The sequence below is a fragment of the Vipera ursinii genome, assembly GCF_947247035.1.
Source record: "Vipera ursinii genome assembly, chromosome: 1".
In the NCBI taxonomy this organism is placed as follows: domain Eukaryota; kingdom Metazoa; phylum Chordata; class Lepidosauria; order Squamata; family Viperidae; genus Vipera; species Vipera ursinii.
The window spans coordinates 93,508,491-93,525,907 of record NC_139512.1 but is presented as its reverse complement, the minus strand read 5'-3'; the positions used below and the strand labels follow the sequence as shown (position 1 = coordinate 93,525,907).

The 17,417-nt window shown below is 36.2% G+C and overlaps 1 protein-coding gene across 3 annotated transcripts in view; it reads right to left on the bottom strand.

Moving 5' to 3' along the window:
• Window positions 1-14,074: 14,074 nt before the first annotated feature.
• The window catches only part of ELP4 (elongator acetyltransferase complex subunit 4), a 145,234-nt gene continuing 141,891 nt past the window's right edge, over window positions 14,075-17,417 (bottom strand). For 2 of the 3 annotated variants that reach the window (XM_083349166.1, XM_083349169.1), the window contains one exon: window positions 14,075-15,590. In XM_083349166.1, the coding sequence (XP_083205292.1) occupies window positions 15,459-15,590 (132 nt within the window). In that variant the 3' untranslated portion in view covers window positions 14,075-15,458. Of the gene's footprint in view, window positions 15,591-17,221 lie in introns of all 3 variants that reach the window. The other variant, XM_083349167.1, reaches the window with a different exon arrangement.

Below are 17,417 nucleotides of genomic sequence, written 5' to 3'. Positions count from 1 at the left end.
TATACTGTAATAATCAGTATGCTATATTTGAACAGGCAATGAATATGTAAAAAAACAGTTTTTAACCACCTTGATTATAGATTATCACAATGTGTTAAAGGGTAAAATGTGTTAAGTGATCTTAAGGATGTACTGTCAGAGTATTTTATAGTTAATTTTAGATGGCTCCTCTGGAACAGCTTCTTGACTGTGCTTAGAAATCTCCTCAATATTGTTTTTCATTGAAGGGATCATGAAAAATACCTAAAGAGCTTGTACTTCTTCTTGTGTTCTTCTGTCTTTTAGCTTCTTTATATCTTGCTGCTACACCTGAATCACTTATTGTTCCAGGGTGAATCAAATGCCACAACAGTTTAATTGATCTTTGAGTGGTACTTGTTTCTTTTGCCAGAGGCATCATTCCAAAAGTCCAAAACGGTCATGTGAAAGATTGGTTGTACATTTCCCATGTTGGTGAACAGCAGACTCTGTTCTGCTTTAGTTCCCATTCCTCACTGGGGTGAAGATGGGTGTCCTGTTTCATGTGCTCTGCTGGCCTGGTTCACATTAGAGCAGGGGTCTTCAAACTTGGCCCTTTTATGACTTGTGGACTTCAACTCCCAGAATTCCTCAGCCAGCAGTGTTGGCATGGTGGTGCCATGGTGGTGTAGTGGTTAGAATGCAGTACTGCAGGCTACTTCTGCTGACTGCTGGCTGCCTGCAGTTTGGCAGCTTGATTCTCATCGGCTCAAGGTTGACTCAGCCTTCCATTCTTCTGAAGTTGGTAAAATGAGGACCCAGATTGTTGGGGGCAATATGCTGACTCTGTAAACCACTTAGACTGGACTGTAAAGCATTGTGAAGCATTATATAAGTCTAAGTGCTATTGCTATTCTCAACCTTGGCAACTTTATGATGTGCAGGCTTCAACTGTCCGGGGAATTCTGGGAGTTGAAGTCTGCACATCATAAAGCTATCAAGGTTGAGAAACACTGCATTAGAGAACCAGAGTTGTGCACAGCTTTGTGCTGGAAGAATCTTGTCTAGACAAGACAAGACAAAGATCTCTAACTGAGAGGGAATAGTAAAGATAAAGAATGTAACACAACAAATAGCATGAATTTTCATTCCAATTACTTTACTGTTTACTTTTTCAAGGCCATGCTATATTATAAAATGAAACAAGCACATCATGTGTACTGGGCAAGTTCCAGTAGTTTAAAATCCAGGTGGGAAGAAGTGCATTGCTTGATCTGGTAGAATTTACAAGAAACTTACCAAGTTTCATATTTTAATAAATGGTTGCTAAAAAGAACTTTGTATTAGGAGTATGATAGGCAAATACTCTTCAGAAGACTATTTTAAAATAAATATTTGCAAATTAACATTATAAAGCCATCCCCCCATTAGACCTTTTCTGTTGTAGTTCTAGAAAATAGCAATGTGCATTTCCAGTTTATGTGTTCTTAACCTAATTATGATTCTGATAAAAATAAATAATTCTAAATACATTATGCTTTAGGTACATTAGTAGTTTTTTTTGTTTACCCCCAAAAATATTACGAATGATTAATTCTTGACAATCTCAGCAAGCCTTATTAGAATATTTTTTTAATTAATTTTTACATGCATAGAATTGTGCATTCTTTACTAATTCCATCAATCTAATTCTTTTGAATGAATTGTAAACCGATTGATCCTTATTTGCTTGATTTTTCTCAAAATCAAATCATAATTGCAGTTCTGCTTTGCATAAGCTAGTTACAAGTCAATGACGCTTTACCTAATCTTATTCTTGGCAATTTCCTGTATATTTTTTTCATAATTTTTTTTACAGTGTAATTGAAGGGAAATCCATCTAATGACCTTACTATTTCAATATATTCATGAGGCTGGATTCAGAAACTGTCTCTCTGAATGGAAGGACTCTTTCTTGCTCAACGGAACAGATATAATGATCATTTGCACTGGACTTCCCTTATGTCACAGTCTGCTATGACCGCGAGATTTGCTTCCTTGGATCGGAGAGCTCTGCAGAGCAATGGGGGAAGTGCCTGTAAGTGTAGCAGTGAAAAAGGGAGCTCATAAACAGTGTCCCTGCTCCCCCCCCCCCCGCCCCCTGCATTTCTTGCAGATGAGTCTGCTCGTGAAATGTTATGTTAGTAGACATGGAGTTGAAACCATCTCATTTAAATCAGTTAGGAATTGAGAAAGAATGCATCCTTAAAAAACAAAATTGTCAAAGGAGAAAATGTCAAAACAGGCAAATAGCAGTCGCAACATTATCATCCTGCCTTTTAGCAAATGCACAACATTGCTTACAAATACAAAAGGGCAGGGCTTTTATAGTATGATTCCACGATGGCCATCTCAACTCTTTTGACCCTACCCAGATGTAAAGTTACTAAAAATATATTTTTATACCATAAACATGGTGATTCTCTAATGTTATTTGAATACAGTAGGACGTTTGAAAATATTGCTTGAAAATGTCACGTAAAAATCAAGGTTTCAATTATCCTGAAATTTTGAATTTCTCCCAAATAATCTGAAAATGAGAGCTCAGTACACCCAACCCATAAGCTATTTGATCTTATAAATGTAGGATAGGATTTGTATACTTATTTCACTAGTATGATTAAAAAATTTTTTGCAAAGAATAACATTATTTTAGGACATCCTGTACTAATTTCAGGTGAACAAACTCTCTTAAAATGAAATTTAAAGTTGAAGAACTACATTTTATTTTAATACCCTATCAAAAATGTTTAATGCAGAGTTATAAATGTTATCCAATTAATACGATCAAGTCCAAATGCGGTTTTCTGGTATATGTTTTGCAGTATTTCCCAAGTAATCAGCATAGTAAAAAGCAAATAAATATACAGACAGTAGCTGGTTTTCAGATTCTACCACTACTGTTGTCCAGCAATGACTTTTGACACCTTCAGGGAATTAAATTAGCCACCAATAACATGGTGTGATTGGAAAAGGACAGATCAATTAAAATAGAACAGCATACATCATGTATGTCCATCATGGCTACCAAAGATGCCAGAGATTGATTTGCCCTTTTCCAAACACACTGTGTGATCTAATTTTCTCTGCGCAACACCTGCAGGGGTTTGTGTTAATTTGGGGATAAGCTCTTTTTACAGGGTGATGTTATGACAGACGCTTAACACTGTCTTCCTTTTGTTCTTGTTTGCTTTTGTGCGGCAGGCTAACAAGAGTGGGTCAGCTTTCACCTCAGAATGCCACACATTCTGTTCCATTTATTTGTTTTGATTGGGAAGGCAGAAGCATCTCTTCCTGTTATTTTCTTAAAGGAAAATATTGCTTTTCTGCAAGCATTGTGGAGACTGAAACAGAGACGCCTTAGCAGAACTGCAATCAGAATCTGTCTGGGAAAAAAAAGGCCTTTGGGGAGGGTGCATTTTCTAGAGAGTATATATGATGTTTTAAACAAAAGCTTACAGTTAGAAGGAATGCCTTGGATTTTGCTTCATTACTTTGCTAGATAAGGGCAACTGGAATTCAATATTGAACTGAGTGCCAAAGAAGCTACCTTGGAGGAAGAGATGTAGGGACTGTTTCTAGAGATTCCTGATGGACAAAACTGGGCAGGATAGCTAGCATTCTAGAACACAGGAGCAAAATTAGAAATAATCTTGATAGGCTAGTAAAGTTGGCCGAAAGTAACAGAATGAAATTTAGCAGAGACAAAAGCACAGTTCATACTTGGGGGAAAAAATAAGTTAAATGCAGAGGTGTAAAATGTGCTTATTTGGCTTGGGCAATAATACATGTGAACTGGATCTTGGAACAAATCTAAGGGTGAAAATGAGTAAAAAGGGGACATAGCAACTGAAGGAGGCAAATGTACTTTTTGCATGAACAGACATGAGTAAATAGAAATATTAAACACAGGTAGTCCTCCAATTAAGACCACTTGTTCAATGACTGTTCCAAATATTGATGGTGGTGAAAAGGAGGAGTTACGACTGGTCCTCAAAGTTGTGGTGGTTGCAGCATCTCATGGTCACATCATTGCCATTAATGACCATTCTTGTCAGCTTTCCATAAGCAAAGTCAATGGGGAAGCTGGAAGAAGGTTGTAAGTTGTTCCTGCCTACCCATGTTCTGTAGGACTCACACCCACCCTCTCCCCTACCCTCCATAATACCAATCTGCCTGCTCTTTGTAGTGCCCATTGGTGGCACCTGCCCACCTGTCTATCTGCCACCTGCTCACATGCCTATAGCTGTTGTCCATAAGCTTGCTTGTCTGGGAATTCCACTTCATCCTGTAACATAGTCACATCAGATCCTTATTTAACAAGCAGTGTAATTCTGGAGCTAGAACAGCATCCTGGGACTTCTGGGTTTGCTGCCACTAGGCAATATTGTCACATGATTTTGCACTTTAGGACTGCACTGCTTAGTTTTGGTCCCAATTGCCATCGTAACCTGAGGACTACCTGTGATAGTTTTTCTCTAGCCTCCAGTGGTCAGATCCCACAAATTAAAGATTCATAAATTTTAGGACAAGTTCAAAGAGTGCAGTAAGAATGGTTAATGAACTACAGTGAAGAGAGTTTAAGAAATTAACATGACTAATCTAAATAAAAGCCAACAAAGGGGAGATAGTACAGTTTTCTTCAAGAACTGGAAGTAGTGCCACAGGTCTGAAAACCATGGATTGTTGTTTTGTCACCCCAGAAGCTAGAGAGGACAGATTCTGTTTAAATATCAGGGGAAGAGGAGCCCTAATTATTAGCTTTTCAACAGTGAAACCACTTACCAAGAGAAATTGTTGAGCATCCACTTGTTGGATGTTTTCATGCAGTGGCTGGACAGCCATTGTCAAGGATGCATTAAATTAGATTTTTTTAACTCAGCAGGAAGTGGGACCAGTGGCTTAAATGTCTTTGCTTATTCTATGGTTCTCTGGAAATGTCTACTTTGACATCTTTTATTTATGCCATTCTGGAAGACTGTTTTCTTGTAGCTCATCCTGGATCATAAATGAACAAAGAAGAATGTTGGGGAAAAAAGAAGAATGTTTTGAAATAATTGGGCAAGCTATTGATGGATTTACACGTTTTTAAAAAATCAGCATTGTTTTCCTGGGATTTTTTTTGAATCTATAGGTATTATAAATTATTACTATGTTTCTGCTTTCCTGAAATGGTAAAAGGTAATATTTGAATGTGAATTAAATCAGGACTTTCCCTTCATTTTCTTTAGGTAACAGAAATTCACTGTAAGACTGGGGTGGGCACAAGCAATCACCCTTTCTGTTGTGCTAAAAGCCACAGTGTCTTGAATCTAGTAAGGTGGGATTCATAAACTGGATCACAGGGCAGCTGTTGCTAAATCTCAGATCCATGGGTAGTCACATCTGTCTGTATTTGAGCAAGGAGGAAAGGACAAACCTAGACAACGACAGGGGTGGAGGCTGTCTTATTATAAATTTGTCTGATTGCACACTGAGTACTCAGTGACCTTTCTGGCTTACAAAATCCAACAACAGTAAAAACATCCATAACAATAACGCACTACAGGCCACACCCCTGATACATTCACCCCAGGCTTGGGAACAGAGCCAGATCTCAAAGCTCTTTCCAGAATCTCAGCAGAGAGGGAGGTGTCTGTATCTCTGGGGGAGTTGCTGTTTCAGAGCATGGCTTACGATAGGCAGCACTTGTCTTCAGTCCCTCAAGATGACAGTGGTTAATACTGTAGAACAGCTGCAGGGTACCCACTGTGCTGGAACATACCAGGCAGGCAGAAACATTTGAAGATAGGTAGTTTGGCAGATAACCAGGCCTATGCCATGAACAACTTTATATGTGATGGCTAGCAACAGGAATTGTACCTGGAAGCCAACTGGTAAGCAATGCATCTAGCACAGCAGCTGCATACTGGCATAATGAAAAGTGTGTTACTGCCTGCACTGTCACTGTGAACTTTGAACCAACTCTAGCTTCTTGATAATCTTCAAGGGTAGCCCCATTTGATACACATTGTAATAGTCCAATCATGTGGTGATTAGGGCATGAGTGATCATCTGAAGGGCCTCCTGGTCAAGGAAAGAGTGCAACTAGCGCATAAGATGAGCGGGTGCAAAAAAAGCCCTCCTGGCCACAGCTGCAATCTGTTCTTTGAGCAGTAGCTGAAAATCCAGGAGGATCCTCAATTTGTATAACATGGGGAAATGCTTTCCCACCTAAGACCAATAATAAAAACATCCCCAACCACAGCTGGCTCAAGCAGTTACAGTAACTTAATTTTGTCAGGATTGAGCTGAAGTCTGTTCTGCTTCATCTAGAACAGCCACACAGCATGTGGTTGAGATATAATACAGTGTGCTGATAATACTGTAGTCCAAACCAATGAATATTCTGACTCAACAATTTTCATGTTGATGTTAAACAGAAAGGGGAGAGTGCCGCGTTAAGCACTCCTTAAATGAGGACCCTCCCCCTTCATTAATACTGAGTGGGCCCAACAACTGATTAAAGAGGCAAACTGCAGTAACACAGTGCCTCCTTCTCCCATCTTCCACAGCTCGTCCACAAGGATGGCTGTATCACCCTGTCCTGATTCTGGCAAAGATGGAGTATGCCCAATGCTGTTTCTGTACTATGCCCCAGTAAGAAATCCATTTGAAAGAAGCCAAATAATCCATTTACTCCAAGATTCTCTATAGCTGGTATCCATCAGCCTTTTGCATACTCTTTCCCCCAAAGGGAATATTGGAGACTGGACAATAGTTGTGTAGAATGATGACCTCCTGCAATTTATTTATTCATTTATTTAGCACATGGCATCTAGAGTGGATGAGGAAGATGAAGCAAAGAGATGTTGCCTAGAAAAACCAGACATGAAAAAAAAGAGTCCCCAAAGACTTAACAACAATCAGAGGAAGATATTTAGGAAGAACCGGCTCCAATTTATCAGAGGGTTAAAAATGGCAGCAGGAAGTTGGCACCTTCAGATTTGCAAGATCCTGTTAATGTTGCATTATAATAAAGTAGAATTAGCTCATCTACTCATGATGCCTGTCTGGGTTACCCGGGAGAGCTGACACCCCCTGAGATAGGCTGTAGCACTGCCTCCAGCAGATTATCATGGGATTATCATAGGATAATCACGAATAACAAAGGCAGCTGCATTTCTTTTTGAAAGAAAACAAATAAACAGCCATGTCACCAAAGACAGGGAGGGGGAATGGTGATGATTTCTTAAGACCCCCTTAGAAGAAACCAGATGCCATGATCGACAGATGAATGGAAGTGAGGCTTGAAGTTAGGTTCAATGGACAAATTGCCATTGCTGTAAAACTTGTCCAGCAGTACTACTATTTCAGCGAGTTGACCAGGGCTGGTGGCAGATATTCAATTTCCGTGCTGCAAACTGTAATGGCTCAGGTTTTCCTGATTTTGTTCCAAATGACTGCCAGCCCAAGCCATACAGGTGACCATACATGGGATTTAATTGTTACTTTTGAGTAGCTGATTAATGGTCTGAAAGTGGAGATATTTCTGTTAGTCCCTTGTTGTGGTTAGAACACATTTGATCATCCTGAAGGTTGTCAACACGGTTAATCTTTGCAGCTTTACAGAGATTAAACTGATTAAGGAGATGCCTTGAATTTGCTATAAGTTTCCAGAAAGCATATATATATATATATATTGCACATATGTCTCATTTCAGGTAATACATATATATTTGATTAAATAGATGACCAACATGAAGTCCAAGAAGTTATTTATATATATTTTTTATAAATTTGGTAGCTTTTAACATATCACATGACCCTTTATTGTTTTGGTTTTGCCTTCCTGCAGTCTTTTACAATGAAGTACCATGAAGAGATTTACTTCTAATTAAACATACATTTTTATTGTATTGTTAAAGTAAGAGAGAGACCCGGAAAAAATAATCTTCCATCTTCTACTTCACATTTTGTTGAAATGTTTTGGAACTGTGATGTATACAGTACATTTTGCACTATTTTGGGATTAATAAAACTGAAATTATATAACATTTATTTATTTTGCAACTTAATTTCTGATTAGCTCTAGCTAGCATGGCCATTTGTGTTAAAGTATCAGAAAACTATTGGATTGCATGTCCCAATCTAAATATATGATTGATTTTTTTTTAAAAAATGTATCATGTACATGAATAATAACATTCATGTTTAGACAGTATCTTAAAAACTCTTGTTAAAGGAACAAGAGACTAAAGCATATGAAGAACAGTTGCAGGATTTGGGTTTGACTAGTCTAGAGAAAAGAAGGACTCAGGGGGACATGATAACAGTATTTCCAGTATTTGAGAGGTTGCCACAAAGAGGAGGGGGTCAACTTATTTACCAAAGCATCTGTAGGCAGGACAAGGAACAATAGATGGAAACTAATCAAGGAGAGAATCACCTGCAATTAAGGAGAAACTTCCTAACCATGAGGACAATTAACCAGTGGAACAGCTTGCCTTCAGAGGTTGTGAGTGCTTCATCACTGGAGGTTTTTAAGAAGAGACTGGACAGTCACTTGTCTGAAATGCTACAAGGTCTCCTGCTTGAGCAGGGGGTTGGACTAGAAGACCTTCAATGTCCCTTCCAGCTCTATTCTGATTGATTGATTGATTGAACAATGACTTTTCTGTTACAAAAAAGCACCTAGGACTTACTGACACACGTCTCCTGAATTTATTATCTCAAAATTACTGTGTATGGCATTTAAAATAACATTGAATTTATATCCATTTCTATTTATTTCAGCTTTCAGGATGGCTTATGTTAAAAAAAAAGCAAATTATAAAAATAAAACTGATGCAATTACAATAACCAACATTAAAATGAATTGTTAAAGGCATTAAAAATTAAAAGCTTGGGAAAAGAAAAGTGGTTTTGCCAACCACCTAAATACTGGGAGAATAGGAGTAAGGAGTATGCTCTACAGTCTGGGAGCTACATGGAAGAATGCCCTTTTCTCCATACTAAAAACCAAGCTTCAGATATCTAAGGGATCATCAGAAGAACCTCTGCTCTTTTTAGTACAACAATTAGACAAGTTCCTAGTAGGAGAAGGGGTCTTGCAGATAATCAGGTTTAACGGAGAATATTATAATCTTAAATTGTGTCTTTAGTGTAGAACTGTATTATTCATTTTTATTGAATACCACACTTGCAATGACTCCTCTAGGTTTACAATAAAGTAGTTAAAAGGTTATACGAGGACTGATTAGAATAACGGTAGTTAAAAGGTATAAAAAGTCTAAACAAGAATTCAGCCAGCATGACCAAAGCAATGTCCATGCCTGAACCCTGATTGAAAGACATTCAGTTAATCAGCCTCATCTAATTTACTCCTGCAGCTGAAATCCTTTCAAATCACGGAATAGTTGGGGCCATATATTTATTTTCCAGTGCTGAAGAATATGGTTATTAACTATAAGTAGGACCAAGAGAATCAATACATTTCTATGAAATAGGAATATAATCCAAAAGACACAAATATCTGAAAACAGTATTTTTTTTCAAAGTTGATTTAATACATGTCATATTTATTACAACTGGAACAAATGTAATGCACTGTACAAACATGTTTAAATGAAGCATTTATCACATCTTCAAACATTAATCTTTCTGTCTGTCTATCTCTATCCTTCTATCTATCAAATTTTTACAGCCTGACAGAACAATTAACCAGTGGAACAACCTGCCTCCAGAAGCGGTGAATGCTCCAACAGTGCAAGTTTTTAAGAAGAGACTGGCCAGCCATTTGTCTGAAATGGTATAGGGTTTCCTGCCTGAGTGGGGGGTTGGACTAGAAGACCTCCAAGGTCCCTTCCAACTATTATTATCATTATCAACAGTAAAGTGGAGGCAACTTACAATAAAAACTCTCTGGAGATTCTCAGTCATCCAGGTCAAGCTTGTCCCAAAGGTGCTTTTTCAGGAGACAACTGGACTTTCTTGTTTTTCTTTAAAGACATTTAACTTCTCATCTAAGAAGCTTCTTCATCTCTGACTGGATGGTGGGGAATGGAAGGGTTTATATTCCAGCTGTCTGCAAGAAATATAAATCCTTCCATTCCCCACCATCCAATCAGAGCTGAAGAAGCTTCTTGGATGAGAAGCAAAACATCTTCAAAGAAAAACAAGGAAGTCCAGTTGCTTCCTGAAAAAGTACCTTTGAGATTACAATAAAAACCATCATAAAAATTGTAGTTAAAAACTCCACTTAAAAGAAACCAGCATTAATAAGAACATGGAGGGAATTAATGTCAAAACCTGTGCAGCCATTTCATCAAATTGTCACCTCCTTGAGATCTCCTGGCCTGTTGACAAAGCCATATTTTAAGGGACTTCCTTCCTAAAGGATATGAAGAATGGGGCCAATTTCATCACAGGGAGATGAGATGTTTAAAAGAATACGTTTAAAAGCCTAGATCAAGCCTTTTATATATAAACCCCATGGAGTGTCTATAAATATTGTAGTATTTTTTGTTGGTTAAGACACAGTATAATATAGTGGCAAATATCTGTAGCTCGGGTGAAGGATGAAGGTGAAGGTTCGTTCTCTGAGCTTGCGGGTTGGTTTTCGAATGTTTCGTTACCAGGCTAGGTAACATCTCCAGAAGAGTTTAGGGGATGTCAGTGTCAGTATTCTTCTGTTTATAAGGGCTTTGTGTGGGCAGTAGGTCTTGTGATGGGTAAGGTGTGGGTGTGCCAAGTGAGGGTCTTGTGCTGAGTCATATGTGGGTGTGTCAAGTAAGGGTCTTGTAATGGGTCTTGTGATGGGTCAGGTATGAGTCATCAGTAGGAGTCTTGTGATGGGTAGGTTAGTATAATACCTACTGAAGTTTTGCAACTGATGTAAACACCTCCTCCTGCTGTCCAGCAAAACAAAATCTTACATTTTCTTCCATTCAGTCGTTATAGTTTGCATATTAAATTGATTCATTATCAACAGAATGTTATAAATAGTAATTGTAGGAGTATTTTTATGCTATAGACTTTAATAATCACTTGTAGTAAATCAGATGTATCCAAAATGCCACAGATCTACATTGATAAATATCATTTTGTGATATCTTAAGATAACTTTTGCTTCAAGCCCAAATATAACTTTGCAGTTGAAATATATACCAAAGCAAACCGCAAATTCATCCTTTCACTTTAAGCATATCAAAGGAAAAAATACAAGTATTAATGCATATTTTCCCCAAACCTAAAAATCTAGAGAGACAAATCACTAGTTAAAGCAAGATTCAAGAATAGTCAGTTTGTAATCTACATTCAGTTAGGCAACCCAGACACTGTATGGAAAGGCAGGGAGGCAGTGTGGTGGAAAAATTAGAAATAATGGAGAACAAGATTGAAGGGAAGTAACCTTTTATTCAACAATCATTGAGTTCCAGCTTTGCAAGGTGAGGAATAAAGAACAAAAGACAAGACATTTTGTAAGAGTTTTGAATAGCAGAGTAGAATGTTCTAGGTACTGATTCACTCTCAGGCTCTTGGGATCATATACAGGAAAATGTTTTTTTAGAGTAACATTGCTGGATTTAGACACATATAACCCAGATACTTTGTTGCAACTTTCTCTACTTTTCAGTTAGATGGAGCGGAATTTCTGAGGCATCTAGTCAATTTCATTCTGCCTTTGTTCATGTTGACTACTACTTTCTTCCCAGTAAAGAAAAGATCAGGGAAGGCAGAAACAGATCCTTTGGGTCTGACAGATTTATGTAAGTGGGGAATCGAACTGATCCTTGCTTGTCTGCAAGGTCAGAAGGAAGAACAGTATCCTGAAAATAAATTCTAATTTCATTTCAACCATAGCAGGTAGAAGGTACCATTTGGTCCAAAGACTTTTTTAAATAGCTGAGTGCTGTTTGATGAGTCATTAAACATGCCCCAGGGGTTAATGTTTGCCAGATATAGAGATCAAAATAGACCTATTTATATTTTTATTGATATTTAGAGTAATTACCTGTGAATTGTCATAAAAGATAAAGACCCTGAGATAGTTAACATATCGATTACAAATACAATACATAAAAAAATACAGAAAAGATGTTGAGAATTTGGAAAAAGTGCAAAGAACAACTAAGATGATTAAAGACCTGGAGATTTAAACATATGAGGAACGGTTGCAGGATTGGGGTTTGGCTAGACTAGAGAAAAGAAGGACTCAGGGTCACATGATAACAGTATTCCAGTATTTGAGGGGCTGCCACAAAGAGGAGGGGGTCAACTTATTTTCCAAAGCACGAGAAGGCAGGACAAGAAACAATGAACTGAAACTAATCAAAGAGAGAAGCAGCCTGGAATTAAGGGGTAACTTCCTAACAGTGAGAACAATTAATCAGTAGAACAGCTTGCCTTCAGAAGTTGTGGGTGCTTCATCACTGGAGGTTTTTAAGAAGAGACTGGTCAGTCACTTGTCTGAAATGATATCAGGTCTTCTGCTTGAGCAGGGGGTTGAACTAGAAGACCTCCAAGGTCCCTTCCAGCTCTATTCTGATTGATTGATTCAAAAGCTTGAAGCTGGAAGATAATTTTACTCATTGGCAATTCTAACTTGGGCTATATCGGATGGTTGTTTATTGGAGTAGTTCAGAATCTTGCTATTTTTCAAAAAAATAATAATCCAATATATCAGAACTGGAAAGGAGACATGAAGTATGGACATAAATATTATCATCAGCATATAACACTAGCTAGTTATCCTATAAACATTAAATATTGTCATCTTGTTAATATAACATGCTACTGATTTCCAACACCTATTTAAAATAAAAGGAGGAAATGGGCATCCTTGTCTAGTGCCTTTATCAATAAAAATGGATTAAAATGAAGAAGGTACATTTGAATACAGATCTTCAGAATCTTAAATTAGCTAGAATACTGAACATACGTTGCTGAAAATTTTTGCCAAAGGCTTTTCCAGCTTTCAGTGATATAATCACAGCTTGATATTCTCTATCGTTATTCATATCAATCTGATTTACTGTAAATAATATATTGTCTGTTCCATGTCAATCCTTAAAAAACCTAACCTAATCATTCTTGATCACTAAAGATAAATGCCTTTTGCTAGAACTCTTATTAATGTTTGCCTGGCAAGGTTCACTAAAAATAGTAACAAAATGTCTTCTTCCAAAATATTATTATATAAAAAGTAATATGACTAATGCTGGGAAAGGTGGAAGAAAAGAAAAAGGAATGACCAGCAAGATGGATGGCCTCAAAGTGGCAATGAGCAGTTGCTGAAGTTCCAGATTAGGGATAGAAAGTCTATGCGGCCTCCAGGATACACGAACAACTTGATGGCACATATTCAATCAATGTAAGTTTAAAAACAGCTGTGTCAGAAAATACTTTGTATCATTCATCAGGAAATCCATTATGTCCAGGTACTTTATCATTGCTCAAAATTAAGACCACAGTTTTAATATCATTAATAATCAAAGGGGCTATTCTTGTAAAAATTCAATTGTGAGAGATTATTTTAACAACAAAAAGTCTACTTTCATAAAATACAGACTGACTATACAGCTTTGAGTACAATTTAAGACAGTGGAGTCTTATATTTTCAGAGGAAGTAATTTTTCATATCTTTAAAAGGTATAATAAAGCTTTCATTGTTTTTCTTTGAAATTACTTGGCAGATCTGCCATCATTTCCCCAATTTTGGTGTACATATATTAAAGCAAATTCAGATCTCTCTGATATTATTTAGGTTAAGCTTATATCTCTCTACACTGATATGAGTGCTAATTAAAGAATTTCCATTTTATTTTTTATATAGGTTTCAAGATAAGATGCATATGTAAAATTATAGACATGAGTATAGGACTTATGTGCGTCCCATTTAAAAATTAAATAACTAGCTGTATTTGCATTTAATTCAAAATACTGCAACGTGTCAGAATTATGATCAGAAAAATAAACTGGTAATGACAAGATATGATGGATAGATTTGACATCCTAGCAATAGCTGACATTGTTTCAATTATTCTAATTCAGAATAAAATTGCATACACTATGTGTTTATAGTACAGTAGATTTTTTAAAAAATGATTGACATTCATATTAAGCAATTGTTGAAGTGTGCCATTTTACTTACAGCATTATAAAGTCGATTGCTTAACCAACACTTTAATTTCATTCCAATCAAAATACATTAACATTATTATAGTCAGTGTTTTAAGTTTTTTTTTAAGAGACACATTGCTTTTATATCTATAAAATTACAATCTGAAGTATGATCTGAACTATCCAAAGTGAACACGGTGGAAATTATAGAGAAATGATTTAAAATAAGATCCTAATAGTCTTAACACCAGATACCATCTAAAATGAATCTGCAGGGTCCCTGTTTCCTGATGTTCACCAAATAATCCCTTTGGTACATTACTTCTATATAAATATGCAGGTTTTATTGTCAATAAATACATTTTTTCATATTTATATAGTTTGTACTTTCATTTCATGCATGGGAAATATGAATATGTTTAAGGTGCATTTGTGTGTGTGTGCGCCCGTGTGCATATTTATATATATATAATTACCCATCTTATGTTTCATAACCCTGGGCAGCTTACAAACAATATGCATATGTGTACAACACATAAACCCACCAGTCACACTCACAAGTATGAAAGGTTCCATTTTATTTTTATTGCACCATATACATTCTCTGATCTCTGTTTTTCCAAGCTCCATTTCACTCTCTTTGATTTTTAATTTTAATGTAGCTGTCAGACTGAATTTTACTCTGTTGACATAATTTCATTAGGATGGCATCAGTTATTTAGGATTATTATTACAATTTTGAATTTCATTAAAAAAAGTCTAGGTGTTTTGTAAATTTCATTCATGCATTTTAATATATTTATGAGCCTATCTGATAATCTCATTATTTAATGTGAATGTTCACAATAAAACAACTTCACTAAGTTATAGGTAATAACACTGGTGCAGAACAACTTGTACACAATTATATAAAAGAATTTGTCATATTTTATTGAATAATATTTTTTGAGATACCCCTTTTGATATCAAAATAACTTACCCGAAATAATTTTTTATTTTATTTAATGTAATATTGATTTACAAAAACAGTAGTTCCGGTAAACATTTAAAATTCTTTTGCTATCTTGAATTTTACCTATAACAGAAGTCAAGTTTTTGACAATAGAAATTAATTTTTCCAAAGGGCAGTTTAGTTTTAAAATGTTCTCACCATACAGAATGCATTTGTTTACTGTCAAAACACCACACCTGTGAACATAAAAATAACAGAATGGAAAGATACGAAGCTTGCAAGTTACATTTTTTTTTCCTTGAAGGACTGCTGGGTCACAACGATGAAGAAAAATATTTACGAAAGTCATTAACAGTCATAATTAGAGTGTCATATAAATTGGAGTGAAGCTGCTAAGTTGAAATCACTAGAAGTCCAGGTGCTTCTTGCCCATGGCCATCGCACTACATTCTGTGCTCAGCAATTTGGCAGAGACTGCCAGATCCTGTTTGCTTGTGCGGCTCACTGTGGCTGACAAGTCTGGAGGCAAATGCAATCGCTGTGGCAGGAGATTTTCAGTGGGGGAGGGGAGGGGAGAGAGGAAGGAAGAGAGGGGGGGAGAGGGAAGAGGACAGAGGGGACAAAAAGAGTGAGAACTATAATGAATTTTTATTTAAATATTACTCATTTCAAATATAGCTCTGCTTCTCCCAGCCAATGACCGAAACATTTGAATGGTTCCCCAACTCTTAACTGTTTCTCAAATTATTAAGCATATGTCATATATTTCTCTACAAAATTCTGCTATTTTCCACTCAACTTTATTTTTTTCTCTCAAGTTCTTTCAAAGTTCACAGTCAAGCCTGAGATCCAAATTGGTTAAAAAAAAAAAGTACAGGATGCTGTTGAGTTGAGCAAAACTTCATATGAAACTAATTCCATAAGGCCAAGATAAGTCCTTTACAATACAATTCAAAAGATGTACAGTATATTTAGACATTAATCCTACTGTGTGCCTGGGGATTATTCTCTAACATGGGAATTATCCTCTAGTGATTTCAATGTATTCCCAGACCCTCATATGTAATTCCCAATGAAGTCAATATGGCCTAATTTTGATACATATGTACAGGATTAAATCACAGGTTTCATTTTGTTCCCAAAACAAAAAAAAAAACAAATTGTTTCAATTTCAGTTTGCACTGATAATGAATGTTCAGTTTTTTATTCAGAAGAGTAAAACTCAATACAATTTGACCGAATGAAGATAACTTCCCTTCAGTTACCAAACCAGTATTCTAACCTAAGTGCATTGTCTCTACTTTTATTTTATTACTGATAACATGATTTACTTCCCACCAGAAGTAGGCATGAAGCAATACGAAGAATACTCTCACTTTTGTGATACTGTATACAAGTTAGAATTCAAAGGAACACAATGCTTGCTATTTCTTGGTACTTGGGTTTGTGTTTATTAACAACAATTCATCCATACGATATGATAAGGAGTCAGAGACTTTCAAAAGGAACATTTAATTTAAAATGGAAATAAGTAATTGAAAGAAAATAAAAACATAAATTATTCCCACTGGACAAAGGCTCTTTGGAACTTCATTATGTAAGATTCAATAGGAAGAATGACTATGCTTATGGTGTTTCAATATCGACAGAAACATATTAAGTCTAATCTTCAGTTTTACAAGTCAGAATCAGTTAGGCTTTAATGTGTATGGTTATAACAATAAACAATTTTAATAATAATTCTAGAAGATCAGTATAAGATGATCTCAGAAAGAGAGGCTAGAACTTAAGAAGCAATATATGAATTGCTGCATGGATTTGGTGAGATCGTGGATGTTGGTAAGAACAGAAAAATGCTGGAATATATAGCGAATGGTGTTGCTACATACCAGATTTAAATTAGACCTCATTTTCTCTTATTTTCTCCTTTTTTCTTATTTTCTACCTTTAATTTATTCCCCCCCACTTTTTACTCTTTTTTCTTTTCTTCACACAATATTGCTTATTCCAATGTGAATTGCATGATGGTGCATACATGTATGCATTCAATATGTATTGTGACATATTTCACAAAGTTAAAAAAATTAGAACCAGAAATCATTTGCATACATAATTTATAGCAGCACATACTAAATTAACCCTGGGATGAGCATTTTCTCTCATTATTACCTTTATCCTTCTCAACAACAGGTATTGCATATTCTATTTATTGATGGAATTCCCATTCGTGTGGAGAGGTCAAATGAAATTTCCAGGTGAAGCAACCCAGCTGGGATTGTTGTAATTGACCAACAGGAACAGTATGAACAAATATATGTTGAGTCATGCATCGCATCCACAGTTAGATCAAGTAGTGTGGAGAACT